Source organism: Amphibalanus amphitrite, unplaced genomic scaffold (assembly GCF_019059575.1).
Source record: "Amphibalanus amphitrite isolate SeventyFive unplaced genomic scaffold, NRLGWU_Aamphi_draft 000791F_arrow, whole genome shotgun sequence".
Lineage (NCBI taxonomy): Eukaryota > Metazoa > Arthropoda > Thecostraca > Balanomorpha > Balanidae > Amphibalanus > Amphibalanus amphitrite.
The window spans coordinates 14442-39987 of NW_024882285.1; the positions used below are offsets into that span (position 1 = coordinate 14442).

The window sequence follows — 25546 nt, forward strand, 5'->3', positions numbered from 1 at the left end:
GTCACGGGTGACACTTTCCGAAACTTATTGGTAGGGCTCTAATGGTTAACCCGCGCACCGACGGGGGTCTGCGCCAACTTAGTACCGACGGGGGGGGGCGGATGACCGCCCCCCCCTGAGATCTCGAGAACGAAGCAAGATACCGACAAGCGGTAAACGGCATCGGATACGCACGGTCAAGATCTACAATTTTTACTAAGGTCATTTTCAGGTCAGGTCAAAGATGACGTCACAGGGGTCGAAAAAGTCAAAATGGCGGCGCTAAATATGGAGAGAGTTTTTCTCGAATAACTTTCGAATTAGTCAAGATAGGAACAAACTAAGGGCATCATCGTGATCCTCTCGTCAATCCGCATCGAATGATATATATGTTGACCTCGAAAGGTCAAGGTCAAAGGTTGACCTCAGGTCACGTGACCTCGAGGTCATCATGTATATCATTCGATGCGTCTTGACGAGCTGAACACAATGAGACCATCCACGCGTCTGTATCTTGTTCCTGTACGGAGTTATTGGCCAAAAACCTTTGGTGACCTTTGATGACGTCACATGACCTCACAGCTGCCCAACAGCAAAACAGACCTCAAGGTAGTGAAGGTTGATCGTATATGAAGTCATGTATGGTATATGGGGCCATTCCAACCCGTTTTAGTGGTAAAAACAGGGAGTTGATTTTTCCCCCATTGACTTATAATGGGGAGGTCGCGAAATTGACCTGACCTTAGGTCACCGATATCAAAATTCCGAGATATACAAATTGTAGCTACTAATGACCTAATAACATCCTGCGACTTTCAAAGGCCTCCGACATCTACTGTAGCTCTGGCACGGTGACAAAGTTGCAAAAAAGTGACTTGAGGTTGGGTCATTCAAAGTGACCTGGTGACCTGACCTTGAAAGGTAGGAGGTTCAAACTTGCACACCATGTGTAAAATTGATAAGGGAATAGTCATATCAAATTTCGCGGCGCTACGCGCCGCGGTTTTTCCGCTATTCGCGAAAAACCTCAGGGGGGGCGGATATCCGCCCCCCCCCGTCGGTGCGCGGGTTAAGTTTAAGATGCCGAAGCCATTCTTACTATGCAGCGCCATAGGATTGATGTTAAAATTCAGAAATTATTGGTAGGGCTCGGGCCCTATCAAGCCTATACAGAACGACAGATCCATGGTCCGTGTGACTGAGCAGGGTAGACTGGCCCGCACTACACGCATGCTGTGCGGGTCAGCCTACCAGTGCAGGCAGCGGAGCGGCACGGCCTGTTCAGTCGCGAGTCGGCGTTACAGGCGAGGTTAGAGACGTCACACCAGCGGCGGCGGAACACCTTCAATTAAAGGGACCCTCCCACCTTCAAAAAAGTGTATGAATTGGCATGAAAGTGATGTCGCTCGGTTCAGAAAGAGCGAAGACGAATATCTACCAAATTTCACCGAAAAATATTCACCGGTTTTCAAGATATTAGACTTTTACTTTTGTTTACTTTTTGGAATCTCCGCTGTTCCTAGCGACTTTATTTGGAAGCAATAGTTTGGCAGCTGAAAGTGCGGCACTTGTTGCGCGCAAAGCAGCATATACCACCGCGTGCTACAAAACGTTTTAGTCAAACATTTAAAAATCGTTAGATATCTGCGCTGACGTCACACATTCAGAGGGGTATTCCATGCATTAGCCCCTCTGAATCAAAATGCTGCAATTTTGAAATTCAATATTTCCGATTTAAGGCATTTCTCGATGTTGTGAGTGCCGAAACCGGTAATTGTGAGCCAGGGACCCCATTTTGGCTATCTCAACTCAAATCTAATGTTAAGGTGGGAGGGTCCCTTTAAGGGGGGCACTGCCGACTTTTAGTCCTATTCTTTCCGTGCAACCCCCATAGGGCTAATATTAAAATGCCAAAATCAAAGCGGAACACAGTGCCCCGGTGTCCCCTCGTTCCGCCGCTTGTGTGTCACACATAGGTAATAGCGTGGCCTGTGGACGATAACGCAGAGTTGAAACTGGTTCGAGAGGGGAAGTGGGGGCAGCTCTATACAACAGATCACTACGCTAATACGACAGTCAACGACAGTAGGATCCGACCGAGCGGTTTTCCACAAACGTTAGCCGTGACCTGAGACGTTTCAGATATTTTCAATTGCATAGCAAGGAACCAGAACGCAAAATCCAACCAGATTTCAGATACTGGAGAACCATTTTTGGCAGTGTACCCCCGCAGTGTTTCAAACAACGTTTTCGAATATGCCACTGATGTCTGAGGAGCGCGAAATTATAGGCGATCTACGCTAGATACGTTAGACCTCACGTTCTACTCTACTTGCAATAACGACTAAACCATTCGAATTTAATGAACAGTTGCCGAAACGGAAGCCATAAACGATGATCAAACCTCATTGATAAAAGCGCTAACATTTACACCAAATATATAATAAATAGTAACAGGCAGGTAATCGTACTTTCAAACCAACTCGTCTTGTAATTGTCAACCATTCTTCGCAAGCGCCACATTTCTGTCCCGACGTTTTCCGTCAGACGCCCGCGTATATTGGAGAAGTTTGAAATTCGAATGCCTCCGATGGGCGATGTCTTGACATGTTTGGGCTGAAGCTCCTCATCCTTTTCCGGAACGAATTATGCAAAGTTCAACTGACTTCGAATGGTGTGTATTGTTTAAGTTAAAATCACATAGATAAATGTATATAATCACTCATAGACACATCGTGTCGCGTTATTGATCGCATTGCGGTCTCGGCGACTACACGACCGTCAGTCGGTGATATTGCGTCAAACATACGCGCGATCACCGTATCTTGTACAGCGAACGCTGCTCTAGGAGGTGAAGGCCGTTCATAGCTAGCGAATAGCATCGTCTAGCCAACGACCGTCGTTCTCTAGGCGGTGTACTATATCCTCTTGCCAGCGAACGTTTCAACAAAACGTATGTGAATCGAGACGGGACACGCGACAACAGTGACAGATCGTTCGACACGAAATCGAAATAATATATCTATGTAGTTTCACGGTATGCTGTTTAATCATAGTGCTATCTAGCTACAGATCTTGCCACGGTATGCTGCGGGCAGTCGATTCCTGCTCCTATACGCGGTAGACAGCACACAAAACTCATGGCCATGGCACCGCAGACGCTCACTCGACATTCTAGCAATCACCTCGAACCGTCCCCACCCAAGGATCATCACAACCTCCCAGTCTGGGGAAGGATCACACAGGATTCGCCCACACACAGTTATCAGCTATCCTTGCAGCAGCACATCCGTCAAGGAGAACACAAGGTCTCTTGACGGCTTTTTCTACCGTTTTTATCACACTACCCAGTGACCAGCGAATAAAACTCGGAGCTAGCTAGCGCGCCGTACAGGACTGAGCCACGCATGACCGCGTTCGCGGCGGTGGCTATTTCCGGCGCCCGTCCGCGACCCCCGGGGCGGGTAGCGGTGCGCGGCGACACGCAGGCGGTGCCGGTACGTGGCCGGAGCCGCTCACTGCTCCCGGGGGAGCGGCACCAATCGGCGGCCGACCGGCGACCGATCAGGAGCGCCCGGCCCGGCCCCGCGGCGGCCGTCGGCGACCGAGAGCCAGCGGGGGCCAGTGTGACGCCAACGCGTCGGCGTGCGGAGCGCAGTCCACTCAGTGGGTGATACAGGTGAAAACTGAACACTCGAGGGGTTAGTCACTGCGCGGCGCACAACACACACATATAGCCTCTACGGCGGAGCTCGATAATATGCGATTGCACCGACCATCTGAACAGCGTACTCGTCATCCCGGGCGCTCTCGCCCAGATCCCTTCTACCCCCCCCCCCCATCACGATTTACTACGTCCCCCTTCGAGACACGTTGTAACATTCTCACCAAGGAACGAATAAACGCCCTGAATGGACGAAATAGACGCCTACCCACCTACACTTAACAGGACGTTCACCAGCATATCGGCGTTTCCGTTAAGAATCCCGACTTTGCGCCCGGTCGGTCACTCGAGATCGGAATCAGCGTGACATGGCAAATTGTAATCTACCAACACAGAAACCGATCTGCCTGCTCCATATGATCACCGAGAGGCAAGGGAGGTTAGTAGGGATGACCGTCTCGCCCACTGCGGTGTATATTGGGATCTCTAGGGGCCGATACGGCGCGTCGTCTACGTGTAGATTTCCTGCAGACGTTGACAGGACGGGGTGCCCAGACCCTGCGCCTTCTTCAACTGGCTGCTGTCTCCAAAACTGCGCGCTCGCCACATCATGTTCTCCTCTGTGAAATCGAGAGAGTTGGTAAAATAGGGTATATCTGCGGCATAAAAGACGACTAAAAACACAGCCCTGTTGCAATCACCTCCCTTGATAAAGAAGGACAAATATCATTCATGGGCATTTTTTTAACGCATTGTCCTCACTGCTAACTCAAATCCCATTAAAATAAAAGTGCGTACTTGTACGCGCCCCCTATCCGGCCGCGCATGCTGATCCCTAATACAGGCCCATTCCAGGTGAAGCTAATGGCTCACAAGTCCTTCCTGCGTCCCACCCAGAGCGATAAGTCCCCATGTGACCCCTTCCATCAGGGGTGGGCAATTCTCCCATCCCACTCTGGCATTAGCGCCATCACCGGCGACCCACTCCCCATCCGGGCCCGACCGAGAACATACGACCCTCCGGCCGCGCTAAGACACTGAGCGGGACGCCGCTTCCGTCCCTGCCGCGCCACCGAGTGCCGCCAGCGATCACAACAGTCAGCTGACGTTAATCAGAACATTAACGTTGCGTCACGCTCGCCGCACTGAGGGCGACCTGCGCCGCAACTGACGCCGCTGGGATTGAGTAACACGCAAACGCTACTGAGATCACTACTGGCATCGGAAGCGGCGAAGAAAGCCTGGGCCGTTAGGTGAGCGATCATGGCCGTTATATTGGCCAATGTAAGCCCGCTCGAGTGCGGTAAAAGCCGCCGGAGGAGAGGGGAGGGGAGGGGAGGGTGTGGCGGCCGTCCATGCATTCATCAGCGGGCGCTGGTGTGATGCTGAGCAGGGCTGCTGCGGCCGACAGTCAGAGTTGGCGCGGCGGAACACATGAGGAACGGCTCAGACCGGGACTGACGGGTAAGAGGGTCGGGGATATCGACTGCCAGTGCCCTTGGATACCTGGGTACGGTAACTAACACCCGGGCGGTGGCTGAACATTGAACAGCCGGGTGGCGATAGGCCTCAGGAAAGACTATGTACTATGTAGTGTAGGAAATGTCATATAAAGGGTAAAGCTCATGAAGGCGTGAAGAGGATGTCCAACTCTAATGGCATAGGGGAAACTGAATCCGTAAACGAACCTTTCAGTCTGCATTTTTCTGCTAGGCAGCAAAAGTCCTCCCGTACGCAATAAGTATGCTTTCTATACGTGCGTTATAATATGCGAATGTGGCGCCTTCCGGCGACCGACTAGAGAAATGAATGCCAACCAATCCCTCTCATATATGTACATTTACTGGAACCACGACCGCACGAAAAGCTCTGCTATCAATAGTTAAACACCATCACAGAGATAGGCGATACCGAATCTCATCAATATTTCAGAACGTCTGACTGTATTCTTGGGCCTTGCAGCAGACAAACAGACCAAACACATACGATGGTGCGACAAAACTATCCCGGAAACTTCACTCTGAACTTACCTCACACCTACAACTGTGATTCATATCCAGGCAGTTTCATTCGAGAGAAGTCTATTGTTTTTACACTTATGAGTTGCACAATCTTCGTCATCATGCGGCGCGACTTTTAGACGCACGAGATCATTAATTACTGCCGATGTAATTAGTATAATTGTTCGTACCACCTTCGCGCCCTTAGCTGTATTATCGGAACACGGAAACTACATAGGTATCAATGGCAATACGTCACAGTGAATAAGCATAAATCAATGAGTACCGGCAGAAGAATGGAACTAATGCAAGTTATTACCTACCAGATAATATAAAATAATTCAGTTGAAATCATTTGAATAATACACACTACACAGCCTTTAACAATTACTAAATAAATGTACCTATCGAATTGGCGACATGAATACAGGCAGCATCGTGAAAAACTATGCCTTATTTATGAAGGCCACATTTTGTTGCCCGTAGTGAAGAGATTTAATAAAATATTAGATCCAATTCTTCGTGTCAGTCCCAGGCATGATAAGAAGACGCAGGTCATAATCGTAACCTTAAAATAAGTGAGTTAATCACAAATAAATAAAAAAGTTCCATTGCCTCGTCCTAGATAACAAAGAAGATAATGTTTCAGTTTCACGCTAAAGCGGATGCAGGATGTCTGGCGATGAGCCCATCCACTGGCATCTGAAGTGGCCGCCACACAATGCGTTTTTACACCGTCCTTTTTACTTGTAACAATCCAGCCCAGCGTCTATTGAGAGGCACCGTGTGAAGCGATCCCCTAGTACCTGCACTTGGCGAGCTATTACAGCGGTCTCAGATGTTCAGCCGCTCGACTGGCCTCATCCGACTCCAAAAACGAGCGAGGGTGGACTCAGTGATTACCACGGTGGTTTATAAGTCATCGGCCCAAGGCCGGAGTAGGGTAGGGACTGGGGCGGCGGCGTGTTAGCAACTGCCATTGTTACCGACGGTTACCATGCTCATAGGGTAGCGAGAATGGTCCAATGCCCCTGACAGTCACAAACCGATTCGAATAGCGTACCCGCATCGCGACACGCCACACGAGGACCACTTGTAGGGAGGTGTAACGGGACTTTTATCAACTGAGAGCAGCCGGTTATCGTTACAATCCTACCGTCGGAACCTCGTAGTGAGGCGCAGCTATTATTTGAAGCAGACAGAACTTAATAGTTATGAATCAAGTTCTATTTAGCACAGCTCACTCACTAACTACATCCCTGAAGTCCGCCTTGACCCAACCCATCTCTCCCCTCCCTTTCCTTTTCCCCTGTCGTCACTTACTGTAGGTTCTCTCCTTGAGACAGGCGTTGCGTAGCATCCTGACATACTCTTCCTCGACCTCTGCCTCTAGCCGATATAGGCTTCCCTGGTATTCCGTACTAAAGTCGGGCTTCACATAGTAGGGCACCTTGAGCGTTCCCGTGCGGCGCACCATGCTGTACTTGCTGTTGACGGAGACGGGGGGGGGGGGGGCAGGGGGGCAGGGGATGTTAAACGAAGCGGTAAAATCGGCAAAAATTTAGTGGTGAGGGTGGTTGGTGGTAGCCGACCTCACCAGTCTTCTACGTGTACTCGGGCTTCCACGAACTCCCAGAATAGACCGATGGTGTAGGGTTCCCGGCCACCATGTATCACAGCAGGAAGGCCCGGTAATGTGTGTGGGGGTGCCATTGTGTGAGCGTTATGGGCTCGGAGGCTTAACGACTGGCCCACCACTGCAGTATGGCAGACCATGCGGTTCAGTAGGAACACATTAAGGCACTTCGTAGAGGCTCTGGTGGGGAGCTCCAGCGGCCACATGACTTACTTTTTAGGAATTAGGCTGTTCGAACGCATGTTGCATATGCAGCATTATAACCTAATTTCCTGTCACTCTGATTGATTTCTCAGGCATGATACATTATCAGAAAGAAACGCAGCGCAACTCTCAATACAAAAATATGTACAAAGCACATCCTCAAAAAACCTAAATTCAACACAATTCTGCACAAAACTTGATACAACGGCCCGGAGATCACCCGCAGCCTCCTAGCAGTTCTCACGGCTGACCGACCGTCAGAAGCTCCCACTGGAAGGCTCTGGCCTGTACAGCAGGTCCTTTACGAGCCAGCTGGACGTCACGGTCTCTCACCTGGAGGGCTGCAGGCTGTACAGCGGGTCCGACACGAACCAGCTCGACATCATTGACATGAAGATGAGCAGCAGGATGGGCATCAGCTGCAGCACCAGTGAAGACGTCGGCGCCTGCGGGCAGGACGGCGCTGCCGTTCAGAGCTACAGACACATACGATATACATGGCGGGGAAAATATACAGTCCTCACATTCGACAAGGGTGAATTCAATGGTATGCATCAATTGATACACAATCATAATGAGCTTAAGCATAACTTATTTGTCGAAACATATAATTAGATTGTCGGTTAACTTACTCATTCATGAAAAGGGAAATCCTACGGCGGAAGTTTGGCACCAAACAATATTTCCTTACATCAAGAAAATATAGGGGATTCGTCGCAACAGTTAATTCATGTTTTCATTATGGTACGACTGTCCGAACAACAACTGTGAGCGAAGAGTATCTGCCTGAATATTTTAAACAAAACAAGAACGAAAGCAATTTGCAGCGCCAACATTTGCAAACCTAGGCCAATATTTATAAGCTTCGCGTATCAATTTGAAACATGGATGGACGTGGCAGATGACAAGCACATTTGTAACGAAATAAATCGTAGACCCTGTGCACTGCAGTGACGGTATTTTATAAATGACGGACAAGCAAACATTACTTTTGTCAATATAAATGTTCAACGCACAGCGGCAGTCGAAACAACAAAGCCCGCGTACACGGCCATTTTATTTTTAAGCTGGCAAGGTTAGTATTCACAGCTTAATGGCTCTTTTATCCGCCTACGACGACTCGAAATTGGCTTGATCCTGTACAACCTAACAGTACGCAATTTAATAGCCGTCATTTGAGCAAACTGATGAGCTTTTACTGGTCCCCTAGTGACGAAAGGCAGCTCAGTTCCATTTGTGCCAGTATTCTCCGGTAGTATCCATCTTAGCTCAATGAAACGCACATCTGTTTCTGGAAATACGCCTGTCCGCACACGCGACACACACCTACAGGGAATCCGACACTCGCGGGCGAGTCGTAGGCGGGTGAAGACGGGGGCGGGGCGGGGGCGGGGGCGGGGAGGGATGGGTCGCGGTGTGACTCCGACAGAGCGGTCACCGTCACCGTCACGTCCGTCACCTTAGCGTCATCACTAATCACGACAGCCGAGCGCGCCGCACGCGCAAACATCTCAGTAGGAGCTCCGGGGCCGTCAAAACACCGGCATCCGCCGGACACCGGCCGAGCTACGACCGTGTTCGTTTTCATTAGCGACAGGAACCGCCGGCCAGTCGGCGGCTCTATATTGCGCGCCGGCGGACAGTTCTGTCACAGAAGGGATGGCCTCTTTTCTAATGGGAGGCAAAGATCGCCGGTTAAATTGAAGCTATCGTTCATCGCGGCACGCGAGATGACACGGGGAAAGAGAGATCGTTTGTACCGGTCCCGGGACTCGTTTTATGAGGTGGTTGATAACAGGTGGCGGGGTTCACACGCGTGACGATCAAAGATAGACGCTGCTTTCTGAATGAACAATATAGAATGACGGGAATCTGCAAAAAGTACCATTAAACATATACAGCTTTCGTACGTAAGACTCGTTCAAATCATAACCAAATCAGGACATTCGTTTTTCCTGGTTCTGCGACACCTGAGCGAGCGTCATTTCAGCGAACGACATTTGAGCGAAGCCTTTTCAGCGATTATCAATTTAAGCGATTGACTTTTTCAGCGATTGTCAAGTCGGCGAATTCAATCACAGCGATTATCAACTTAAGCGAGGACCAGAATCAGCGAAACCAGATTGAGCGAATATATGGAGGCCAATGGGGGACCAATTGAGCGAACACGCGAAACCGAACGCGACAGAAGTCAATCATTTGCTACTTTTCGGGAATTCTTGCCCTTGGAATACCCGCTTGGTGTGTGTCATGCTTCAAGCTGCGCGCGGCAAATTAAAAATTTTCTTTTAAGCTTGGAAACCACAAAAATATCTGGCCTCATTCTGCAATTTTGATCTGGAAATGTGGAACGTGAGAGGACGATGGAAGGAATGCCAAGGACCAATAATAAACTCGAGAGATGGCACAGGGGGATCCAATTCCAGTCTATGTTTCATGGACCTCACCCAAATATCTGGAAATTCGTACGGTGCTTGGGGCAAGAACAAATTTTACAACATGGGGAACTGATCCAAATTCAAGCGGGAGAATTTCGCGAAAAACAGCACAAGCAATATGAATCTCTGAACAAACGTTTGGTCATCATTATTGGCAAACAGCAGGGGGGGGGGGGGTGAAATCGAACCGCTGTAATTTTTTAGAAATGTGGCATTAAATTTGGAGCTTAATGTCTGAACTTTGAACGTGACATCCGCCATCCAGTTCCGGATAACCATGAAAAGTTCCGGAAACATTCGTTGTACGAACGCTCGCAAAAGAAAAAAAAAAGAAAAAATACACCGTTACGGGACGACGAAGTGTTTCGCTGAAATGACAGTCGCTCAAACCGTAGTCGACGAAAAAGATGTCGCTGAAACATAGCTTTCGCTTAGATTGATAATCGCTATATTTGATAATCGCTCAATTTGATATTCGCTAAGTTGCCAGTCGCTGAAAATGGTTCGCTCAAATGACGTTCGCTCAAATGACACTCGCTAAAGTCGCTCGCACCGGTTTTTCCTTCCTTTCTTCGTTCCTTCTTCAGTATTCTCTACACCATATGCTCGACATTCGACAAATCAGTAGATAATTCGACTGTTGAAATAGCATCTCTTTTCATCAATAATCACGTCAAATCCACTACGGCCAGCAAAGGCAAACATAACTAAACCGACAGCTATCCATCACAGCCCACTCCTCAGTCCTCAACAGCTCATTTCTTCGGCGGGCGGGCCAGCTCCTCCGCCCGGACCGACCAGTACTCTCACCTCTCCCCCAGACATTCTCACACTTGTCTCACCTCTCCCCCAGACTTTCTCACAGTTGTCCCGCATCCCGCCTGGACGTTCCCCCCCCCCCCGTTTTCTCACCTCCTCGCGCTCCTGGCGGGCGCGGTGCTGCTGCTGCGCCCGCGTCCATCGCCCGTTACGACGCATGTAGATGTTCTGCGAGGGCATGCCACCGCCGAAGAACATGTTGAACAGCTCCTCAGCAGTGACGTCGGCTGAAGCAGAGAGGATAACGGTCATAAAGGGAGTTACGCACAGCTTTGTGAGGTATTACGGACGACATATCCACTCCCTACCACAATGCCGGGCAAAACAGAGCTATTATATGTCGATAATGATGTAGTCATTCATCTTTATCGTAATACTGGTGTGGCAGGCAGCGTTTAACTCCAACGCGACAAATGGTTACCATAGTGATCAACACAGGTCACCAACCGACCTTCGAGTCAGCCCGATTGACCTTCACTCCACGCCACTGACCTTCGCGCCCGACCGACTGACCTTCGCGCCCGCCCGACTGACCTTCAAAGCCGCCGTGCGTGGGGTCATAGTGATGGTGTCCGCGGCCGCGGCTCGAGCGCACGTCCTCGTTGCCATACAGATCGTACTGCTTCCTCTTCTCGGTATCAGAGAGCACCGCAAACGCATTGCCGATGGCTGTAACAGCGGTGAGGCGAGTTGAACGGCCGAAAAACGGGCCGAGGGATGCAAAAGACTGATGTGTATCACCCAGCAACGTCCGGAAATAGTACACCCCCTGACTAGTCATGTTACAGCGACATATGTCGGTAATGATGGTACGACAGGGCGGCACAGGGTCGAAATATTCCAGCCGGGGAGGGCCACGTCTTTAGGGCGCCTCCCCCGCCGTCCGTATCCGGCTACATCATTGGCCCCATCAGACCCTGTCGGCGCCGGAGGATGAAACCACTGTGGCGCCGGTGAGAAGGAGGGAGGGATGAGGGGAAGGCCGATGGGTGGGAAAGAGGATGGGGAGATATTGGTGAAGAGATGGTTGGATGGGCGGCGGAGTGGGACCATGGACACAAGAACGAAAAAGACAAACCGTCGAAACAACTTGTTCACTGAAGGCAAATAGAGCCACCTCTGCTACCGCGCCTTACCAGTTGTGCATGCAAACCTGCTTGCAAATTATAATTGCTTGACGAATGACAGGACAAGATGTTTATGGGCCTCAGACGGGTACAGACGGGTATGGTTGCGGTTGATGACAGGCTGTAGCCAGGCGAAGTCAGTAAGGGCACCGGCCGTGTGCGGCTATGTGCGCATGCTTAACTTCGGGACTCCAAATTCTGCCATAGAAACGGAATAGCGCGATCAGAGGGTAGAGGGCAAGGCTAACGCAACAAAAAAAGGCTAACGCAACAAGCTCAGCTTAGCGGGAGCTCTGTCCTTGTGAATACTTCCATTCAAAAGGTTCGGACTAAATTCATTATAAAAAAACAAGCGTCACTTCATCATCAGTTCACTCGCGTATGTTGCTCATTGCCAAAAAATAAGTATTTTAACCGTATAACAGAGTCATTTTGCCCGTGATATATCCGTATATTATAGGAATCCAGTCTGCAAGGAACATAGAAGCCACCACCCTGCCAGAGTCAAGGCCATTCGTGACTAAAAGCGGAGGAAGACGGAGGAAAAAAGGAGAGGAAGACGGCGGACAGCGGCACGAGCCACACAGGACACGTTCGGACAGTCCGTGGCCCGCGGTAGGGTGCCGTTTCCTGGTCGAGTGCCGCGCGAGGGCGGGCCACTCGGAGCCGCGTCCGGGGAGCGTGCTCTGGAGGCCCTCCCCCAGAGGCGTGCCGTGCGCCGCGCAGGAAACGGGCTAGAGAAGCTGCTGCCGTCCACCGCCCACCGCCTGCCGCTAGCGTCGCCTACCACCCATCGGTGCTGCTACAGTAGTTAAGCGTCCACTGTCCACTGTCCACCATCCACCGCCCACCGCCCACCACCCACCGCCCTCCGCCCACCAGCGCTGCTAACCACCACCCGCCTCCGTCCACGTCGTTCACCACATTGCGGTCGTCCTGCTTTCAGCCACCGTTAAAATCGCCCGCCGCCCACAGCCATAGGAGCCCGTTAGCACGTAGCTGGGACTACTAACGCATGCCGGCCAGACACGTAGTTCTACCTTTCCCTACAGAAAAGCACGGGTGTCCCTGGGGAAAAATTAGCCGAAAGGGTAAGAGAAACGTCCGACTGGTAAACCATCTGGCAGGCTCACCGCCTTTGTTCTGGTAAAGCCCGCAAATATTGGCAATATATCAAACATTTAAAGGTAGTGTGCCACCTTCCAATGATTTCCCATTTTATTTTTCCTAGGATAAGAAGCTTCTGTTTTTACCTAATATCGAAAAAAATGGGCCTTAAATAGTGCTTTTTTCGCCTAAAAGTTTATCGGTTTTTTTATATGTATAACAACTGTAGTGGGCTGACCTGCAAACAGGCGTCGGCAACAATCGCGAATGCGGCGCACATGTGACAATAAGCAAAGGTTATTATAGAGTTACGACGTACGGGAATGAGTTATCACTATCAGCTGTCTAATCGTAGACAACACAATGTCGAATTTAAACTGTAAGCCTGTATTGGTTTTGTTTCTTTAATTTGGCTGTCGAACATTAATTTATGGTTTGAAATATTATTTTATGTAAAATAATTGATATGAAACAGCCGTCTCTAAAGTTATGACCCCATCTCACCACATGAAAGTGGCAGAAATGACAATGATCAGCTGACGCATTTTTCTTGGCCGAAGTCAGAGCGCGTGGCCCGACGCACCACCACCGCACCATAAAGTATGAGCAGAAGCCACCTGCGGTAGACCGCGCCCAAAGCCAGGGCCCCAGTAACGTGAGGTAGCCGAGTCAGGGCAGCGTGCGCTGACCCAAGCCGGGGCCGCGGCTTTGGGCGCGGTCTACCGCATCCCCGGGCAGCCCCGGGCTTTCACATGACACCGGGAGGACGCGCGGCCCCGGCTTGGGTCAGCGCACGCTGCCCCGACTCGGCTACCTCACGTTACCGGGGCCCTGGCTTTGGGCGCGGTCTACCGCACCACCTAACAGGCGTGTTCGAAACCGCAGGAGATGATGATGAACGGGTTTATCGAAACTTGATTGGATGAGCCTATCGGTAATAGCGATTTCAGTGTGTGCATTTATTGTTCATAGTGGTGTGAAATGTGGTTGGGGTAGGTACACTCGGGGGCAGATTGATGTTCCACCACTCCCTACCCATCGGGCTCCCATGGCTCAGCACTGGCTGCTGCCAGTGGCAGCACTGGCCTCAGCACTGCTCAGCACTGCCTGCCAGTGCGAGTGCTGCCAGTGCTGCCACTGGCAGCAGCCAGTGCTGAGCCATGGGAGCCCGATGGGTAGGGAGTGGTGGAACATCAATCTGCCCCCGAGTGTACGACCGACAACCCGTCGGGACGAATTTCGCACTGGGGTACTCAAAATTTGAAGAATTTAAGGCGTTTCCATGAGTTTTGAAGGTATGGATAAGTTCTAAAAATCCGGTTCTCCTTATCTGGGCCATTAACTCCATACGGTCCAGGAAAGCTGGCACACTACCTTTAATCAATGCCAATTAAATACAGAGTTAGTTAATTCAAATAAAGAAATAATCGAAGGGCCATTCAAATAGAATCAGCGTTTATTATGTGGATAATAATCATTTATTATGTGGATGGTTACAACATTGAGTGCATCAATGAAGCCCAGGGTTGAGAGCAAATTGAGAAACGATGGCTTACATCGCAATGTAGCCACCCGACCATAGCCAGCTACTACGGCCATCACCACATCAAAAGAACAGTCAGCTTCCATCCATGGCATTTGAGCGCACGAGCAGCACGCCGCTCATCTGTTCTCTCTGCGGCTTCAGCGGCTAATTCAGAACTGAGCAGCCAATCAGCGGGAATGGTGTGGCGCTATACGGCACGGGAAACGACAGCGAACAAAACTAAACGCCTGCCGCGCCAGCTGCGCCGCGGGCATGAAATTACAACAGACACGCAGCGCACGACAGATGACGGTAGAACGTCATGGTCTGTCAGTTTCTGGGATATGATAACAAAGATATTGGTTACGATAATCAATTAGTAAATGCTTAAGCATCGCAGGCGTTCATGAGCATTGCATAGGCTTACAAATTCGCAAACAAGTTGATGAATATGAATGGTTTACGAATGTCATTGGTAAGAGATTCGACGAGTCAATCCAATACATGCATTAAAAAAAAAAACATTCGTGAGGTATTGGTCCGTACACTAAAAGTTCAGTTTCCTCATGCCTATGCCTACGACATCGTCATGAAGAACAAAAGAAAAAAATCAGCGGTAGCATCACTCCTCTATCCCTCGATCGGCCTGGAATCTTCAAGTACGATGACCGGTGAGTGTGAAGTGTGAACACTCTGGAGTGGGGGTTCACTGACAGAACAAAAAACGTAGTGCAGTCGCCTATCGGCTATAAGTGCAGCCTCCCTTAGAGCACGTGACAGGCTGTTGACATCCGGAGGCGTGCTGACCTTTTATATGGACAAGTATCGCCAAGACACCATATTTACGGAAACCTTACGGCCAGGAGCCGAGGGAAGCCCACCAATTGTGACAGGTGAAACTGCAAATGAGCTTTAATGGTTCACGCTGTTTTTCTTTCAACATTTAAAGAGTGACAACATTTAAAGGTGGGGTCACGCTTCTGGAAATCTGTTTTTGTGAAGTGATTTGTCAACTGATCTCCTTAGTAAGCAGCTGCAAAAAATTATGCATTAACCATATTAACGACAAATCTATATTCAGTACAATTTTGGTGACTAAAATGAGAGTTGCGCTGGCAGAAAAAAACATCTATGAATCTTTACTCCCTTACCAGTTTGACTCCCCCCACTCAGCTCGGGGGCACACGACAAGGCGGGTTGCAGCGGATCCCTCAAAAGTCGGTCAGACAGACAGCTCACTCCTCCTCTCCGATTGAAAGCGAGCCCATGCATTTAAATCGGCCCGCCACACACGTCAGCCATGTATAATCCTGATTGCGGCCGGGACGATAACCGGAATCCGTTCTGTTCGACGGCGTCCACAATGTACCAGTGACGGGCTCGGCAGCGCGCCGCGCCACGACACGGCACTTACCTTTGAAGGCCTCCCCGGCTCCCGGCGTCTTGTTCTTATCCGGGTGAAACTGCAGTGCCAGCTTCCTGTATTTCTTCTTCAGTTCGGAATCAGTTACTTCTTTACTGACGCCGAGAATTTCGTAATAGTCCTTGCAAACTTTTATCCTGGAAGATACAGACCGGTTTGACGTAAAATATGTGTTGCAGACGTTCTTCAACTTGACTCAGTGGACTGTATAACTGTGTGTGTGTTGACGTCTCGCATCATTTGGTGTGGCGACCGGGGCCTGACAGGATATAGGTTGATATGGTAATGAGGCGAAATTGGGAATTTATAATATCAGAAGTGGATGCTATATGAATGGATATAATTTTGGATCAAGGTTTAAGAGCACTCTTTTCAGAGCGACAAAGGAACCCTCTTTACAGAGAGCATGTTAAGACCTAAAAGGGTATGTAGAGCCCTCTTTTCAGAGAGACAAAGGAACCCTCTTTACAGAGAGCATGTTAAGACCTAAAAGGGTATGCAGAGCCCTCTTTTCAGAGAGACAAAGGAACCCTCTTTACAGAGAGCATGTTAAGACCTAAATATAGACATAGAGCCCTCTTTACAGAGAGACAAAGGAACCCTCTTTTCAGAGAGCAAGAGGTATTAGGAAAATAAGGAATCAGATAGGAATGATAAGTAGACCCGGTCACCGTGAAATAGAAGACTGTGCGAACTGACTGTGTGCCACTCTCCCCGTGCTCTTATCCGCCGCTGCACTCCACTCTTCACCATTCACAAACACAAGATTCTTCCGAACTGGTGAGTATTGCAGATGGCGAATAGGCGATGACAACACAGTATCACTGACAAGAAGAGTTGGCCAGAGAGAGCGAGGCAGTGCTCTCTCGGCGCCGAAAAGTAAAGAAGTGAGAGCGAGGGTTGCTCCCGCCCCGTTTATATACTGGGTCGGGAGGACACAGATGGCGACGGAAGTAATGAAATAACAAAGAAGCTACACACTACACAGCGTCCTGGTAACCCTACCACGCGGTCGGCACATGTCGGCATAACGGCTCCGGCCCGCCGGGGACACAGGTCCACGTGCGACGCTACGCCAGCCCACCCCTCCCCCCGGGTCAGTCCCTCCGGTAACAGCGCATCCTTTCATACAACTGCAGCTGTAAGACACGGTAGCCGGGAGAGAGGAGCGTCCCGTCACCCGATCACTGCCATAAACTCTCTCGCGGACGGCCCATCTGCCGGCGGCGTGGCAGGGGGATGGGGCGGCGGCGGCGCGGAGCGGCGCCGGCCGGGATCACGAGTCGGCCCGGCCCGGCAGCTACGATCAGAGCCGAAATGAGCCGCAACATCAACTACCTAGTGCAGTTTGTCGGCAACATCACTCCCCCCTGTGTTTAGATATGCATTCTAAACACACACACTAAGGAGACGACAAACGTTCCGGCACATCCACTAGCTGCATCTCATCACACCGCTGTCGCTGCTCTACGGCGACAGCGGCAGAAGTCCGCTCCTTGAAGACGTTCCGGCTGGTCGCCGCCCTTCACTACGCTGGCCAGGGTGTTTGACTTCACCTCCTCCATGTCGTCCGTCAGCGGTGGCGTTGGCGCTTGCGCCGGCCAGTTCTCTTCGTCGTCGCTCAGGAACGCTGGGCCGCTCAGCCACCGGCTCTCGGACGTGAGTTCGGGGGCAGCCAGTCCCCTCGAGCAGTCATCGGCCGGGTTCATCTTTTCTGGGACGTGCCGCCTGGTGCCGCTGAAGGTTCTCTTTCCGGACGACTCCTGAGCTTTCCTCCGCTGCAGCCGTCGGCGCACCCAGGCGGAGGCCAGATCGCTGGTCGAAGTGCCTTCCAGAACTTCGTGCCGGCTGCTCCTCCATTTAGTCAGCTTGAATCCCCCATCAGAGAGGGCTCCGATGGCTCCTTGCTTCAGATGCCTGGCGGTATCCACATCCGCGTCATACAGCGAGAAGTCGTCCATGTCGAAGCTTCGTTGGATCTGCTCGGGTTCTCTCGGAGGCGCTGTCCATCCTTCATTCCAGCGCTCTTGGGGCGTTTCTTTGAGGACATAGTTGGCGATGCCCGGTGACGATCGAGCCCCCAGCAAACCGGTTTTATATCGTCCTTGACCTCTGATTGTGCTCTCTTCCAACGGTTTGACCACTCTTTCTCCCTCCTTTGACCTGGGTTTAGTCTGGCAGCGCTCAGTCCCGAAAGGCTTGGTAGACCACCCTTCACTGACAGCAGCAGACCGCTCGTCCTCCTGTTCCGTCAGCAGCAGCTTCGTGGACATGACTTGGCGCAAGCTACTGGGAACGATGGCCGAGACCGATCCTGTCAGTGCCCATCCGAGGTCGGTCTTCACTGCTACTGGTTGATTCGGGCGTCCGACACGCGTCTCTCTTTGCAGGACCGCTTCTAAGACGTTCGCTCCGATAAGCAGTTCCACTTGCCTACCGTCGTACTGTGGGAACTCAAGTCCGTGAAGGTGTTCACATCCCTTGAGCTGGCTTCCTTTTACCACAGGGGCAGTCACGTTGAGAGCTGGAACGGACCACACTTCCGGGATTTGGATTTCGCTCTTCCTTCCATCAGGGTCCAGTGCGCTTATGGTCAGTGAGACGCGCTGCGAGGGCTTCTGGACGCCACTTCCTTCCACATTCTGAATTCGGAGTTGGCGACGGTGTCCGGTGATCCCAAGTTCGCGCAGAACGTCTTCACGGCAGATGGATGTTTGCGCCCCGGTATCGAGCAGCGCAAGAACCTCTTTCGAGCCTCTGGTGCCATGGACTTGGACCCGAACTACCTGGAGCAGGGTGTCCGTCTCCTCGTTCAGTGAAGCCGCCACGAACGGCGCGCTGTTACTGCCTTCTTCCTTGCGAGGTTTGTCGGGTACCGCTTGTCCTTTGTTGCCATGAAGCAGGGGATGATGCTTGAACTTGCAGCCTTCGATACCGCACCTTCTGGCCACCCTGCACCTTCGGCTCCAGTGCCCTTTGCCGAGACACGAGAAGCACAGTGTCTCAGCGCTCACGATATTCATTCTTGCTTCGGTAGTTTTGGCCTTGAACGTCGGGCAGTCTGGGAGCTTGTGCGTGTCCTCACACACCACACATGCCCGTCGGGATTCTGGATCTGCCGAAGAAGTGACGCCTGTCGCGAATGCCGACTTTCTTGCCGTCCCACCGTCCCTAGACTTGGCTGCTTCTGTCCTGTCGTTTGTCACAAACTGGCTGCCAGAGTGGCTAAGGACATCGACTTCTATCTTCAACCATGAGCTAAACGCCTCCAGGGTGGGTCGCACTGGTCGGAGCCTATGCACTTCTCGGCCCCATTCTCGACCAAGCTCGACTGGTAGCTTCTCCACCACTCTTCTCAGGTTTTCGCTGCTCGCTAGGTCGCTTGAGTAGCCCAGATTGCGAAGAACTGTCACCGTGTTGTGGACGACTGAGTAGAATTGCTCCATGGCTGGGAGGTCCATGAGAGATGGCGGGGTGGAGGTGAAGATCTTTCGCAGATGGGCCTGTATGATGTCTTCCTCTCTGCCGAAGCGTTCCTGCAAGGTCTTGAGAGCCTCCTGGTAGAGTTCCCCGTTGAAGAGCATGCCGTTGATGGCTTGGGCAGCTGGTCCCTCCACCGCGTTTTGAAGGTGTGCCATACGCTCGGAGTCGGACAACGACGGCTGATTATGCACCAAAGCTTTAAACAGCCCAATCCAGCGTGGCCACTCTTGAGCGCTTCCTCGGAACGTCGGCAGGGTAAGACGTGGGATGCTCTTCACAAACGCCGATTGTTGATGAAACAAAGGCTGTTGCTCAGAGCGAACATCTGTCACCCAGTTAGCGGGATGCTGTTCGTTCTTGCTGCTCGGCAGCTCGGCGTTGTTTGCGGCTGTCTGCTGCTCAGGTTGCAGTGTTCGGCGCTGTTCTTGTGGCGGTGGTCTACGCTGAGGCAGGTCGACCGTTACTGGACCCTCCGCCACATTGCACTCCCTAGGGACCAGAGCGACGTTCTCGCCATCGAAATCGTGCCGTCTCTCCCACTCAAGGTCGCTCTCAGCTGCCTTGCAGAGACGTGCCTTCACAAGCGCTCGTTCAACCTCTTCCTCCATAGCCTTCTCCTCCAGCATGTCCTCTTGCTCCTTCAGCATGTCCTCTTGCTTCCTCAGCATGTCCTCTTGCTCTTTCTTCAGCATGTCCTCTTGCTTCCTCAGCATGTCCTCTTGCTCTTTCTTCTGCCTTTCTCGTTCCTTTCTTGCCCTGAGATGCTTCAGCTCGAGGGCCTTCATCTCTGCAGTTATTTCAGCCTCCCTTGCCACTGTTGAGGCCTTTGAGCATTTTGAAGCCCGGGACCCACTGACCTTACTTCCGTCTCGCCGTGGAGCGAGCGACATCGGCTTCCCCTCTGTCTCGGACGCTGAGCAGCCTGAGGACTTCAACTTGATGGCCTCTTTAATCGCCTTGATTGCTGAGGCGTGCCGTGCCGTCAACCGGGCGGCATACTCTTCCGCCTCTTCTAGCTCACCCACTTCATGTACCCTTTCAACATAATCACCATTTATATCCAGGAAGCCTTCCAGGGCCGTGTTCAGGGACTCAAGCCGCTTCCTAAGTTCTTCTTCACTTGCACAGCGATCGATTTGTACCTCAGCCATGTTACAGGCACGGGTGAGTAGGGCGGCCTTGCGGCCACGCTGCAGCTTCAGGGTCTTCAGCTCACCGGTGGCTGTTCCTTCCTTCACTCCGCCATTGACCCTGCTCTGCGGCATCGCCATCCCGTTGCTTTCCTCTGTTGAGTCTTGAGGCGTCAGGGCTCCCAACTCTCCAGCAGCACGTCCATTCTCTGCTCCAGCGCCGTCGCCGCTCCGTAGCATCATCTCTCTGTCGTCTCCCTCCTTTGAATCTTCCATTATCCTTCACCTAGATCCTGCGGGGGGCGAGTTGATGCCACTTGACGAACACTGGCGAGGGTTGCTACTGCGGGCTGTGCCTCTGGACCTCTTCCTCTGACTTGTCACCTCTGGCCGGGATCATCCGGCCCGGAGGACCAGAAAATGTTGCAGACGTTCTTCAACTTGACTCAGTGGACTGTATAACTGTGTGTGTGTTGACGTCTCGCATCATTTGGTGTGGCGACCGGGGCCTGACAGGATATAGGTTGATATGGTAATGAGGCGAAATTGGGAATTTATAATATCAGAAGTGGATGCTATATGAATGGATATAATTTTGGATCAAGGTTTAAGAGCACTCTTTTCAGAGCGACAAAGGAACCCTCTTTACAGAGAGCATGTTAAGACCTAAAAGGGTATGTAGAGCCCTCTTTTCAGAGAGACAAAGGAACCCTCTTTACAGAGAGCATGTTAAGACCTAAAAGGGTATGCAGAGCCCTCTTTTCAGAGAGACAAAGGAACCCTCTTTACAGAGAGCATGTTAAGACCTAAATATAGACATAGAGCCCTCTTTACAGAGAGACAAAGGAACCCTCTTTTCAGAGAGCAAGAGGTATTAGGAAAATAAGGAATCAGATAGGAATGATAAGTAGACCCGGTCACCGTGAAATAGAAGACTGTGCGAACTGACTGTGTGCCACTCTCCCCGTGCTCTTATCCGCCGCTGCACTCCACTCTTCACCATTCACAAACACAAGATTCTTCCGAACTGGTGAGTATTGCAGATGGCGAATAGGCGATGACAACACAGTATCACTGACAAGAAGAGTTGGCCAGAGAGAGCGAGGCAGTGCTCTCTCGGCGCCGAAAAGTAAAGAAGTGAGAGCGAGGGTTGCTCCCGCCCCGTTTATATACTGGGTCGGGAGGACACAGATGGCGACGGAAGTAATGAAATAACAAAGAAGCTACACACTACACAGCGTCCTGGTAACCCTACCACGCGGTCGGCACATGTCGGCATAACGGCTCCGGCCCGCCGGGGACACAGGTCCACGTGCGACGCTACGCCAGCCCACCCCTCCCCCCGGGTCAGTCCCTCCGGTAACAGCGCATCCTTTCATACAACTGCAGCTGTAAGACACGGTAGCCGGGAGAGAGGAGCGTCCCGTCACCCGATCACTGCCATAAACTCTCTCGCGGACGGCCCATCTGCCGGCGGCGTGGCAGGGGGATGGGGCGGCGGCGGCGCGGAGCGGCGCCGGCCGGGATCACGAGTCGGCCCGGCCCGGCAGCTACGATCAGAGCCGAAATGAGCCGCAACATCAACTACCTAGTGCAGTTTGTCGGCAACAATATGCATTGCTATGCTGCGTACTACGCTCAGTTTGGTTGCCTGCTGATGCATGAGGCAATTTGGTACCGACTGCTGATAAGGTTCATGAATTTAAGAAATGTTGTGGGGGAGGGGAGATGAGGTGAGTACTACTTGGGTTCGACACAATCGACACGGGGTCGTACTAAAAGCTTCAGGTGGGCGTTCACCACAAAACTTGGGGAGTTAATTATATGTAAATAACGCTACATTTGTCAGCAGATGTTTATTTCCAGGTACAGGTAAAACTTTGCCTAAAGTATTTTGTCGCAGCTTTCGTTCGAATAAGTCAAACTATGTCTTTAAAACAGAGAAGTTAGTGAGAATCGACACGCATCAGATGAGCCCAACATGGTCCAACCAATCACGCCCACCGACGAACCGTGTCAAACTCAATTCAAGCCCTCTCGAGCAGTCGGGTGTGGCTACCCAGGTGATATGGCACTCGTCAACAGCGTGCTGAGCAGCATGAGATGTGGCATTATGATCAATTATTGCTGGCAACTTGTGTATACCTAATATGATGCACACCAATTTACTCAATCGTGACATCAAAATGTAACATAACTCGTGATACGTCCGTAAAAATTAACTTCCAATACAAGCGAGCGCTGAAATATATACCGCACATAGCCCTCTCTCCACTACAAGTGCTTTGTAGGGCGTACCCTGAATTCACTCCACCCCACCTCACCACCTGTCCCTCCCATCCCCCTCGTTACTGACCTGCGGACTTCCTCCAGCTGCTCCTTGGTGTAGCTGGCCTCCTCCGGGGCGGCGCGCGGCTCCTCCGTCTCCGAGCGGCGGTGCTGCGCCCTGGCCGACGGACGGGAGCGAGCGCCGTCTGGTGTCGACTCGCCCAGACGGTTCAGCAGCTCGAGCAGCGCTGTAAGCCCGGGAAGCCGGGTCCAGTCAGGGCAGGGCATTGACGGTAGGCGCACGGGGCACGAAGGCGACAAAGGGAGTATCTCGGCTTACAGAGATTTATCTACAATCCACATGTCAAAGCACATTCACTCAGTGTAGGTTACAATACAAGAGTAGAATAGCAGATCAGAGGCAACTTGAATGGGCAGTCCAAAAACCCTATTTTTGACTAATTAGATCGGGAATACGCTGAATTTTCCCGTTGGAAAATATCTTTTGGGAGTGATAAGAAACCAACAAGACCTTTACAAAATAAACAAAGAGTGAACAGTACCCATGTCCCATTACATAACCCCCACCCTCACAGTCACATGACTGATGACCCTCTCCCTCCTCCCGAGCTCAGAACTCACACTGGGCCTTCTCTGTGGGGTACATTTTCTCCGCCTTCCGCAGCAGGCGCGCCGCCTTGTCCCGCTCGCCGGCATTCATGGCCCTCTCGGCGGCCTCCACACACCGCTCCGCCTCTCCTTTATTGGCGTCCATGGTGTGGCAAGGCTCGTCGGGACGTGCTGCTGCTAGGTCTCACCAAACACTGCAGATCAGACTGTAAGAGAAGTCGAGATCAAAGTCAGATGTGTTCTAACCACCGGCTCTATGTTAGTGTGAGCGAGCGAAGCGAAGTTTTTCCAATAGAACGGAAAAATCGCAGTAGAGCGGCCTGGCCCAGTCCGGTCTCTCACGCTTTAAAGAGGTTTATATCTCAGCAGCTGCTGCACCGATTGATCTGTGGTCATTTTAATGGGTAGCACCATCCATTCCCTTCTACCCCAAAATTGACTACTCTTAATGCATCTAAGTCACTGTCATGGCACGTGCCACGAAGAAAGTCAGGGGTGTTCAAGTTGTTCTGCTGAAGTGGCTCTTTGAGAGGCCTATATTGCTGGAACATTTGACTTATGGTAATTTATGTAGGGTAGTTGCATCCCTTCTACCAAACATCGGACACTCTCGATGCATGTGGGAGACCCACACAAAATCATGCAATGCAAAATCAAAATGAAGAGGCACAAAGTTTGTTCTAATTACAAAAGCTCAATAATTACTTGGGCAATTGTGCTGAAACTTATCATGTGGGTAGGCACTTACCACTGACCACTCATCAGGCTATGTATATCCATATGTCAGCAGTCAGGTTGGGGACTGCAGTGCACAGGCAGGGATTATTTAGAGCAGATAGGCATGCGCATGTGCAGGGTGCTACTTTTACATCATGAGAATGGCTGGACTAATTGCGCTGAAAGTTGGTACACCCTTAGTAACCAGTAACTAGGGTGCCAGGAAAACCATGTCTGTTCAGAGTAGACCCAGTTTGCAAGTGCACACATGCAGAAGGATGCTTCCACATCTTGAAAACAACTGAGCCGATTGTGCTAAAATAAAGCGCAGCGCGAGACACCAACAAGAAGGGTGCAATTGCAACTTGCAAGTCAGCTGAAAAAGCCCCTCTAGCACTAGAGCAGTGCAGTTGCACTCTCTTGTTCAGGGGATGGATCAATCAGAGGGGATGGGGTAAATCGGACCCCAGGTCCAGTCAGGCCTGGAAAGCACAATTTAATCCTTTTGAATTTATTGAAATCACTTCCTTTGAAGCATAATAACCCCTGCTCGGGGGAGGTAAATACAGGGCACGTATTTAGACCGTGACAAATTATGGCACTTTTTAATAATGCTATTCCAAATTCTGGCAGGTTGTTAATTATTGAATTATATCAATATAGGCTTGGTTTTTTTAAAACAAATATTGTTGATTTTTGGGTAATTCAGGCACACTTCTGTGATTGTGAAATACACCCGTGAAATACACCTGCTGGCTGCTGCAGCCACTTCTCCAAAACGGTCACCCTGCTGACTGCTGAGCTATCCTCCTGCTGCGTTAACTTAAAATACAGTATGATACAATGCCCTCAGGTGAAATAACTGGAAAAAGACAATAATGGATATCAAAATGAGTAAAAAAAAAGAGGCTCTGCCGCTCTTTTGTCATTTTGCTCATTTACCAACCATCGTATAACAATGATCATGCAATGCATGCAGCATTAAAACTTACAGCATGAAACTGCAATCGAATATCCTTGGAATAGCTCAAAAGATGATAAAAATATGAAAATATAATTGTACTATTCTTCAGATTATATGCCGCAAATTGTCGCTTTTGCCTTTTGACGGGCTAGGGTCTGGATTATTCGGTGAAATGCTGCATACGCTCTTGGGACACCTAGCGGCTCGATTGGAAAACCTATTTAAATTTCTCATAAATATGGAATCATTTGATCAAATTTTCATTTATTTTTCATTTAAGTGTTTCACTTCATATATTAAGCTCATCGACACATGAAAATATGAGAAAAAGCATTAAAATAATGGTAAAAAGCATGTTTAAAAAATGAATGCTACTGCTACGTCAGTGACACGTTCAATTGGTTCATTCCTGCCATTACGTCATGCTAAACT

The 25546-nt window shown here is 50.8% G+C and overlaps 1 protein-coding gene across 1 annotated transcript; it reads right to left on the reverse strand.

Annotated features, from left to right (window-relative positions):
* Window positions 1-2641: 2641 nt before the first annotated feature.
* Window positions 2642-25287, reverse strand: LOC122366208 (dnaJ homolog subfamily B member 12-like). The gene is made up of 9 exons (XM_043338185.1): window positions 25143-25287; window positions 23446-23639; window positions 22892-23051; window positions 15914-16059; window positions 11275-11409; window positions 10834-10967; window positions 7817-7929; window positions 6967-7130; window positions 2642-4263 (listed from the first exon to the last, which is right to left on the reverse strand). Exons 2-9 carry the CDS (start codon window positions 23576-23578, stop codon window positions 4154-4156), a joined length of 1095 nt encoding a protein of 364 aa, XP_043194120.1. The 5' UTR covers window positions 23579-23639; window positions 25143-25287; the 3' UTR covers window positions 2642-4153.
* Between the last annotated feature and the right edge of the window lie 259 nt (window positions 25288-25546).